We start from the raw sequence: 10,041 nt of genomic DNA on the forward strand, positions 1-10,041 counted from the left end.
TCCTCAACCATTGCGCCATACAGGAAATACAACAGCCCACCCACTGCCATGCAGCCAATCAGCGCAGTGTGCTCACAGACCCTCCCACCTCTCACCGATGTCTGTTCTTCTGACCACTCAGAAGCAGCTGCAGGTGAGTGTTCACTTGGCTGAGGACTGTGGGTGGGGCCTGGGATTTGTCAATCAAAGTCAATTCACTGTTTCATGAAAACAAAAAGTGAAGATCAATTCAGGTACAGTTAATAACAGTTAGTTGTCCCCTTCATCTACAAGTACACTGTTTGTAATTTGGACCAAACTGTGTTCATTTTCCTATGATATTTTCTGTCTGAACTTCAGATATTCACATGGAGGAAGAGTCTCCTGTTCCAGAGAACCAGCAGAACCAGCACAACAGGGCTGAGAGCTGTATGGGTGAGACAGAATTCTCTGATGTAATGGCTCATTGTGTGTCTGACCATGTTGAAACCTGCACAATGCCAATAAATTCTAAGTAGAGAACAAGAGGAAGTCAAACGAATTTCACACAATACATTACCTGCTTCTCCTTCATTTCACCTTTTTATTCGCTCATTGTTTTATATTGACTTATACAGTTGCGTGTTATGTAAATAATGTGTCTTTTAAGCCGAGAGCTGCCGGAAAAAACTTCGTTGTGCTATGGATAATGACAATAAAGATTCTTGACTTGACTTGACAGTGGCAACTAGTGGTACTGAACCAATAATCCTCCTGGGGCTCAAAAAGCATTTTCTTCATAAACCACAATGATAAATGGACGTCTGTAAAACTGTAGACACACATACTGAACTGCAAACCAGGTCAACTGTCCCTCTTTGTATTATGAATTTTGAATCCATGGAGGTTTTATATTTGTAAAACTTTCCTAGAGCCTAGAAAACAGTTTTATTTTTGTGATGTGGGCCTAATGTAGAGACAATGGGCTGAGCGAGGAAGTGCTACTGAGCATGTGTAGTTGGGTTTTACAGTGTGGAAGTTCAGCCAGAAGAAAACAGTTTTTTGGTATACACACCAGGCGACCAACTTTCAGTGGAAAGAATGGGTGCCATCTTGTAGTCCGGTTTCCAGTTCTCATAAGACATCCATGAGTTGGATCCTTTTACTTGTGCATGGTAGCAAAAGTTTCCCACTTAGCCCATAGAGTTTACATTAGCCATTTTCACACATGAACTCTGGACTATGTCCGTGGAGTCGGGCCCAGACTTTGTCAAGGGTTGCCCTTTCACAGGTAGCACACAACAGGAGCCAATTTGTGTCAGATGCATTCTCACCTACTGGAAATATTTGGTTTGGGTTATGCGTGGAGGCGCACAGAAGGTGGGACATGAAGTGGTCAGGTAGCCAGTTTGTAATCTGGTCATAAACAACTGAGTTCCTTGCCTTGTCTGACTATTCTGGCGTTGGCTCTTAATGACAGAGGTTGCATAATCATGTCATGTATCCTGTTAGATATTTTAGTTGGCGTCTTCATTGTCAGTGACCATTTTTATTCATCACTGGATGCTTGTGTTCTTCCTGTTTTGTGCCAGTCACATGACAGAATGTCATCAACATGCCCACTAGCTCAGTCTGAATACTCTGGACTATATGCTGCTGTATTCTCACATGGGCTAACTTGGACCTTACGCAGACTTTGTACAAGGGAGCCGGCAGAGTAAAGTCTGCTTAAGTTCTGGGTCGACTGACTGGGACATTTACGTTCTCACATACAGCTCGCCCGGGTAATGTCTAGAGAATTTCAAGGTTGCAGTGCATGTCTGAAAAAGGGCTATTGAGATGATGTCACAAAAATAAAACTCACCTATCTAGCCTCTGGTTAAGTTTTACAAATATTAATAGGAAACCTATAACACAAAGAGCTATAATAGTCAAAGGTGGCAATGTTAGTCACATTGTACTGCTATTATTTTGAACAATACTGTAAGTGTGTAAAAAAAAAAGTCAGGTAAAAGTAGGAGTACTGATTCAAAGTCTTTACTTGAGTAAAAGCAAAAAAGTACAGGCTCTGAAGTGTACTCAAAGCATAAAAGTAAAAAGCTGTTTCTGTGCAAACCTAACTGAGCCTCACCTCATTAATATACTGTATTTCCAGGATTATTAAACCATTTTAACTTAAAATAAAAATAACAAAAAATGAACATTAACTATGAAGAACACATTTCAGGTCTACTCACAGTTAATGTCTGTCGGTCCAACCCGGATCAGCTGAGTTGTCTGTGCCACAGAAAGAAAAAAAATAGTGAAACACACCGCTGCACTGGGCGACATGTTTCTTCATTACAAAACAACAGACCAGTGTATATGTAGCCTGAAAAGCTTCAAATGACCATAACCTTTTACAGCCTCTGAAGTAAAGACTCAACTACACATGTCCAAGATCTCTGTGAAAGCACGAGGAGCTAGCAGACTGTAAACAAAGCAGAGAGCTTGTACAGTAATAAAGAAACATGTCACCCAGTGTGCACATTTTGCAGCAAGTGCTAAACAAAAATAATTGATAATTCCTCTCACATGTAAAACTAAAAGACTGATTTGAAAATATAACAAGTAGAAAATACAGATAAAGTGTAGGAAGCACAAGTAAAAAAGATGTCAAAAAATAAATACTCGAGTACAGATACCTGAAAAATCTACTTAAATACAGTAATATGAAGTAGTTTTTACCTTATTTTCCACCTATGATAAGTTTGATAGACTTCTGTTTGGCTCCCCATCGAAGAATGAGATAAAATAGAATAATAACAATTTTTTTTCACTTTCCAAATTAAATTGGACCAAATTGATCAAATTTGGATCTTAAAGGGAATCATTTCACAGGTTTAGATGTTCAGAAAAATTTATTCACCTTTTGTCAGTGTCAATATCATCTCTATTTAAAAAACATCCAGTGTCAAAAGTGCTGTATAACACTAGACAAAATGCTAGTAAAGATAAAATCAAATCAAAGGTAAACAAACATACAATACAACAGTGGACACCTCAACAGTGACTTCAAAAAAAACACCACACTCAGACTGTACTAAAAGCCAATGCATATGTCTTAAGACTGACTTTAAAAAACAGACAGTGAAGATGGCAAACTGTGACGTGCAGCTTATTCCATAGCTTAGGGGCTATAAATACAAAGGCTGGACCTCCTCTACTTTTAGCCTTATGTTTGGTACAGTCAAATACGACTGAGCGGCAGATCTAAGAGGCCTTGCAGGTAGATATCGTAGCAGAGTCAGAAAAATTGGAAGGAGATCTGCAAAACTATTCAACAATTTCAAAGTTGGCAATAAAATCTTAAACAGGATCCCATGAGAGCCTATTACAGGATCCAATGAACACAGACATTGCAGCAACATTTCACATCATTACGAGACAAATCTGCTAAAACTTGTGAACCTAATCTGACAGTTTCATTTTAACATTGTATTTCTTCACATTTTTCTTCTTGTTTCAGAGCTAGACAGTGATGTTGACCCTGAAACTGGAGAGAGAGCACAGGGATGACCCCGCATCACAACCGCCCCCCAACCCCTCAGCCTCGTGACATACCTGTACATCATACCTGTACATCTTGTATCAACAGTCAGTTGGCCTGATGTTTTTACCTGGGGCCTCATTTATCAAAGACTATAGAAGCTCTCAATGTGCCCGCATACGAATGGTCTGTAACAAGAAAGTTGGCATTTATCAAAGTTGTGCACATACAGCTTCATGCAGTGAACAATGCTAAATCTCACTTGTTCTATATCCATCTGCTCATGCATGTACAGGCTCATTTCCAAAATACCAATACTAATACTCCTGTAGTGTTTTCAATGCAGGTACATGGGAGAGTTTCCAATCATGCACCAGGTTCAGTCTCATTTTTCCAGTTTTCTAGCGCCGTTACTGGCTGTACTGTGTTCATTTAGTATATGCTGATGATCACTCCAAGAGAACGTGGTGAGGCCGTGAGTCATATGGTGTGAATCCTCATGAGCTCCTGTAGAAAGGCCTTGTGTGAAATTAAGTACCTTTGTCAACGCTGAAATAGAGTAGGCTAATGTGAAACTGCGCTTAAATATCTTGTCTGAAAGCCACAGTGAAGGTGGCATTCAGCCCTGTTACTGTGTTTAGATCACTGCCAACATTGAACTGCAATTTACTGCAAACAGATTATTCATGGTCTACAACATGTTTTAACAAATACAAGCAGTGAATGTACCTATAATAATATACATGGAGCATAGCATATTTATTATTATAAAGCCATTTTCTCTAACCAGTAACTATGTTAATGTGACATTTCTCCTCTAGAGTAGAAGGGTGACACTAGTCAGGCCCCATTGGAGTTCCTGGGTCCCCCAACACAACGCTCACCACCTTAGTTCACTCAACAGGCACAATGTGGCCTCTGTCACTGACTGAATGCTTGTCTGCAGTATTTTCTGCTGCTGATAAAATTGCTCCACCTGACTCTTCTGCTCTATGTGGGTATTTCTATTAAAATGAAACATGACATTCAGAAACAAACCTATCTTGTAAAGCCACCTCTGCCTGTGCTTCTGTTCATGTTCACACCAAACCAGTGATCATCTGCTGTTTATAATCACACTACTCCTTATCACTGGACTAAACAACACATTAACTCATTATTTACTGTCCAGTGTTAGGAATATTGAACAAGCAAATGTCAAGTGAAAAGGCTTTTGTCTCAGGGGTAATGGCAGGCCAGTTGCAAACAGGCTATTTAAGGTAAGTAAAGACAGTTCATATTCTTAACATTTCGCTACACTTTTTACTGACACTTCAAGTCCTGACTCCTATTTTGTAGGAGACATTTTGGCATGTTAAACAGTAATCTAGCTGTAACACCAGAAATGTTTACGCCAAACTGTCAGTTTATCTAGGCTACAGCCTTTGATGCACGGTTTGGAACACTGAAATTGCATTTCTAAGTTCTACTTTTGCTATTATGCTAATTGTTCAGTTAACTTTGGAAATGAATAAAGTTATTTCACTCACTCATTGTGATGCTAAGTAACATACATACAGTATTGTTCAAAATAATAGCAGTACAATGTGACTAACCAGAATAATCCAGGTTTTTAGTATATTTTTTATTGCTACATGGCAAACAAGTTACCAGTAGGTGCAGTAGATTCTCAGAAAGCAAACAAGACCCAGCATTCATGATATGCACGCTCTTAAGGCTGTGCAATTGGGCAATTAGTTGAAAGGGGTGTGTTCAAAAAAATAGCAGTGTCTGCCGTTGACTGTACAAACACAAAACTATGTTGTACAAACGTTTTTGTTTCTAGGATTTAGCAATCCTGTGAATCACTAAACTAATATTTAGTTGTATGACCACAGTTTGTTATAACTGCTTCACATCTGTGTGGCATGGAGTCAACCAACTTGTGGCACCTTTCAGCTGTTATTACACTCCATGATTCTTTAACAACATTCCACAATTCATTTACATTTCTTGGTTTTGCTTCAGAAACAGCATTTTTGATATCACCCCACAAGTTCTCGATTGGATTAAGGTCCGGGGATTGGGCTGGCCACTCCATAACATTAATTTTGTTGGTTTGGAACCAAGACTTTGCTCGTAAAAAAAAGGCATGTGCAGAAGAGGTTACAATTTGCCAAAGAACACGTCAACTGGCCTAAAGAGAAATGGAGGAACATTTTGTGGACTGATGAGAGTAAAATTGTTCTTTTTGGGTCCAAGGGCTACAGACAGTTTGTGAGACGACCCCCAAACTCTGAATTCAAGCCACAGTACACAGTGAAGACAGTGAAGCATGGTGGTGCAAGCATCATGATATGGGCATGTTTCTCCTACTATGGTGTTGGGCCTATTTATCGCATACCAGGGATCATGGATCAGTTTGCATATGTCAAAATACTTGAAGAGGTCATGTTGCCTTATGCTGAAGAGGACATGCCCTTGAAATGGTTGTTTCAACAAGACAATGACCCCAAACACACTAGTAAACGAGCAAAGTGTTGGTTCCAAACCAACAAAATTAATGTTATGGAGTGGCCAGCCCAATCCCCGGACCTTAATCCAATCGAGAACTTGTGGGGTGATATCAAAAATGCTGTTTCTGAAGCAAAACCAAGAAATGTAAATGAATTGTGGAATGTTGTTAAAGAATCATGGAGTGTAATAACAGCTGAAAGGTGCCACAAGTTGGTTGACTCCATGCCACACAGATGTGAAGCAGTTATAACAAACTGTGGTCATACAACTAAATATTAGTTTAGTGATTCACAGGATTGCTAAATCCTAGAAACAAAAACGTTTGTACAACATAGTTTTGTGTTTGTACAGTCAACGGCAGACACTGCTATTTTTTTTAACACACCCCTTTCAACTAATTGCCCAATTTCACAGCCTTAAGAGCGTGCATATCATGAATGCTGGGTCTTGTTTGCTTTCTGAGAATCTACTGCACCTACTGGTAACTTGTTTGCCATGTAGCAATAAAAAATATACTAAAAACCTGGATTATTCTGGTTAGTCACATTGTACTGCTATTATTTTGAACAATACTGTATTTTCTTGTTCGTTTACTAGTGAAATTAGGTTTATTTCCTGGTGATGGCCATTATGAAGCCATTTTCAAACCTGTAACGATGGCACTTCCACAATCCTCCCCCGTGAGTGAGAAATACTGTAGCGGTGAGAAATTCCACATTTCTCAAACTCTGCTCAGCTGCTCATTATTATGGTTTAGATGACAACACAGCATTATCCTAACCATAACCATTGCGGGGGCCCCACATGAAATTTTTAAGAAGCAAAACATCTCAGTGGGGGAACACAAGACTGGTCCTGGTGCAAGAGCTACTCGTGGAAGCTTATGAAGAATTCAAGCACATAACAGAAACACTGCAGCTGTGTTACACCAGGTGTTTCTGTTTTTGTCCTCCCCAGCTACATACCTGAAAGGGTCAGAATATTAGGAACACCTCTGAATATAACGTAGTCTGGTACAACACTATCTTTAACTATGACCTCACTAATAAACACATAATTGAATTTATACATTTATCACAATTTCACCACTTTGAGCTTCATAAAGACAGATATTAAGGTGCAGACAGTTGTACAGGTGTACCTAATAAAGTGGCCTCTGAGTGTAAATAGTTCCTACCAGATCTGGGAACACCTGAGGATGCTCCAGGAGGATCCAGAAGAGTAAGCTGAGTAGAATCAGGTCTGGGCTACTTAAAGACGGCTGCTACATGGATTTATGGATGTTCTACATATAGCACAGTCTAGTGTTTCATATGGTATTTCACATATTGTCCTCTAGATTTCTGTTTGCTCTGTTTATCTGTCATCAGTTTGTCTTCACCTCCAACAGGAACAGAAGTTTAAGGTTCAAATATACATACATATATATATATGGGTTCAAATGATTTCTAAGTACTGTTTTTTTATATTATTAATAATAATTAGCTATAATCTCAGATGGCATTAGAAAATCCAGGATTATACAGTCTTATGCAAAAGTTTAGGCACCCCTTGATAACAGATTTTGGTGATTTTTTATTTGAACAGATGTTAACACAGTTTCTCTTGGAAATGGAAAAAATGCACAATATTTTCAGCAAACAGTGATGCATAGTTACTTCTTATGCCATAAATTGAACAAAAATAAAAAATAAAAACATTATTATGGCATGGTGCAAAAGTTTGGGCACCCTAAGAGTTCCAGAGTCTCAAAGTCTCTCACAAGGTTTCAGACCTTAATCAGCTCATTAGATCTGATGCACAGCAACAGCTGTCATTGGTAAATGCCAATTTCAAAGCTGTACAAATACCTTGACTCTTCAAACCTTGTGCACACACTTGTGGACACCCAGCAACCATGGGTTCCTCTAAGCAGCTGTGTAAGACCCTGAAAATGAAAGTTATTGATGCCCACAATGCAGGAGAAGGCTACAAGAAGATAGCAAAGCGTTGTCAGCTTGCAGTTTCCACAGTAAGAAATGTAATTAAGAGATGGCAGATCAGGGGAACTGTGGAGGTCAAGATGAGATCTGGAAGACCAAGAAAACTCTCGGACAGAACTGCTCGTATGCTGGTCAGAAAGACAAATCAAAACCCCCATTTGACTGCAAAAAACCTGCAGGAAGATTTAGCAGACTCAGGAGTGGTGGTGCACCGTTCCACTGTGCAGCGATGCTTGCACAGACAAGGCCTTCATGGAAGAGTCAGCAGAAGAAAACCTTATCTGCGTCCCCATCATAAAATCCAACATCTGAAGTATGCAACAGGACATCTACAGAAGCCCGATGCGTTTTGGAAACAAGTGCTGTGGACTGATGAAGTTAAAATAGAACTCTTTGGACACAATCAGCAAAGGCATGTTTGGAGAAAAAAAGGAGCAGCATTTCTGAGTAGAATCAGGTCTGGGCTACTTAAAGACTGCTGCTACATGGATTTATGGATGTTCTACATATAGCACAGTCTAGTGTTTCATATGGTATTTCACATATTGTCCTCTAGATTTCTGTTTGCTCTGTTTATCTGTCATCAGTTTGTCTTCACCTCCAACAGGAACAGAAGTTTAAGGTTCAAATATACATACATATATATATATGGGTTCAAATGATTTCTAAGTACTGTTTTTTTATATTATTAATAATAATTAGCTATAATCTCAGATGGCATTAGAAAATCCAGGATTATAGATTTGATCTGGATCAGTTTAGCAACGGACAAAGACACACTCCACATCTTCCCCACAAACTGGTCTGATGTAGTCCTAAAGTGGTTTGATCCAGGACAGCAGAGAGACTTCTAAAAATATATTTCATTGTAAAAAAACAAAACAAAAATGCCACATTTTTACAGAAATATTAAATAATCTCCAAGATCCCTATGTACAATTTTTCATGTTCAGGAAATGTGATTTATAATCACTACTTTCAGGATAACAGTCATATAAATATCAAGCTTTTTTTTCCTGCTGCAGCTCTTCTGATTGGTTAATATCAGACTTCTTCCTCATTGGCTACTGCTGGCTCAGCAGGCGGAGCCTCGTCCTCAGAGTTGGTCTGACGAGCTGCCATCCGAAACAAATGCATTAAATCCCGAAACCTGCGAGACACCTGGAAATACAAGGAAGACTTACTAAGTTTGCTGTTTCTAAACCTCAGACACACCTGGGTGGGTGGATTGGGGAGACTCTGAACTCAACTCTGAAATTCAGTTCCAAATCAGCTGATCATAGTTTGATTGAAGTCCTGAAGTACTACTGTTTGTTACATTAAATTATTAGTCTCTTACTACTTCCAAAACAAGATTTTTTTATTTTATACCCCCAAAAATATCAGTCCTCCACTATACTAACTGCTTTAGGTGTGAAAACAGGCTGTTTTCACATTCCTCTACTGAAGGGGGGCAGATATACTATGTATGCCCCAAAAACTATGACTTTTAAAGAGGCCTGGGGTAACTGAATTAATGACTTATAACTAATTGGTGACAGCCAAATATGGCTCACCGGTTTTCTGGAGTTTGGGAGAAACCTGAAACCAGAAGTAACTTTTCTGCAATGGGTATGGAAGTGAAAGATGCATCTGTTGACAGCAAATATGCTGGAGTGCACAGTATTTGCATGTTAACTAGACCTTGGAGCTTCTTTCCACTATTACTATTTAGCTAATGCTATGAGAAGGCATGACTCACAGAGTTCAACTGAGTTTAAGTGATCTTTGTACCTAGAACTGAAAACACAAGAGTTTACTTCAACTCACTGTGAACAAAAGCTGTGCTTTCACTGAACCTGCTTTCTGAAATACCCCCAGGAGATATGAGTAAACTTGATGAACATCTGATTACAAAGCGAAAAACTTCTACTGTTTGTTACAGAATTCAAACAAAACAAAATCTACCAATCTTCACCAACAGAAGGCTAAGCAGCCAATCACCTCATTGGAAGTCTTGTTGCCAAGCAGAGCTGAGATGGCCTGGAATGTGTTCTGATTGGCTCCTTCCTGCTCACATGTGGTCAAAATGACTCG

At 39.2% G+C, this 10,041-nt stretch overlaps 1 protein-coding gene and 1 long non-coding RNA gene across 2 annotated transcripts in view; one reads left to right on the forward strand and one right to left on the reverse strand.

Moving 5' to 3' along the window:
• Nucleotides 1-6: 6 nt before the first annotated feature.
• LOC109970891 (uncharacterized) lies at nucleotides 7-4,464 on the forward strand. The gene is made up of 3 exons (XR_002276464.1): nucleotides 7-133; nucleotides 340-414; nucleotides 3,467-4,464. It is a non-coding gene; the product is annotated as an uncharacterized LOC109970891 (long non-coding RNA).
• Nucleotides 4,465-8,733: 4,269 nt separating this feature from the next.
• Nucleotides 8,734-10,041, reverse strand: part of gon4lb (gon-4 like b) — a 21,360-nt gene continuing 20,052 nt past the window's right edge. The window contains 2 exon segments of the mRNA XM_020618707.1: nucleotides 8,734-9,126; nucleotides 9,949-10,041. The exon segment at nucleotides 9,949-10,041 is cut by the window's right edge and continues 40 nt beyond it. Coding sequence (XP_020474363.1) covers nucleotides 9,010-9,126; nucleotides 9,949-10,041 — 210 coding nt within the window. The 3' untranslated portion in view covers nucleotides 8,734-9,009.

The sequence above is a fragment of the Monopterus albus genome, unplaced genomic scaffold (genome assembly GCF_001952655.1).
Source record: "Monopterus albus unplaced genomic scaffold, M_albus_1.0 scaffold209.1, whole genome shotgun sequence".
In the NCBI taxonomy this organism is placed as follows: Eukaryota; Metazoa; Chordata; class Actinopteri; order Synbranchiformes; family Synbranchidae; genus Monopterus; species Monopterus albus.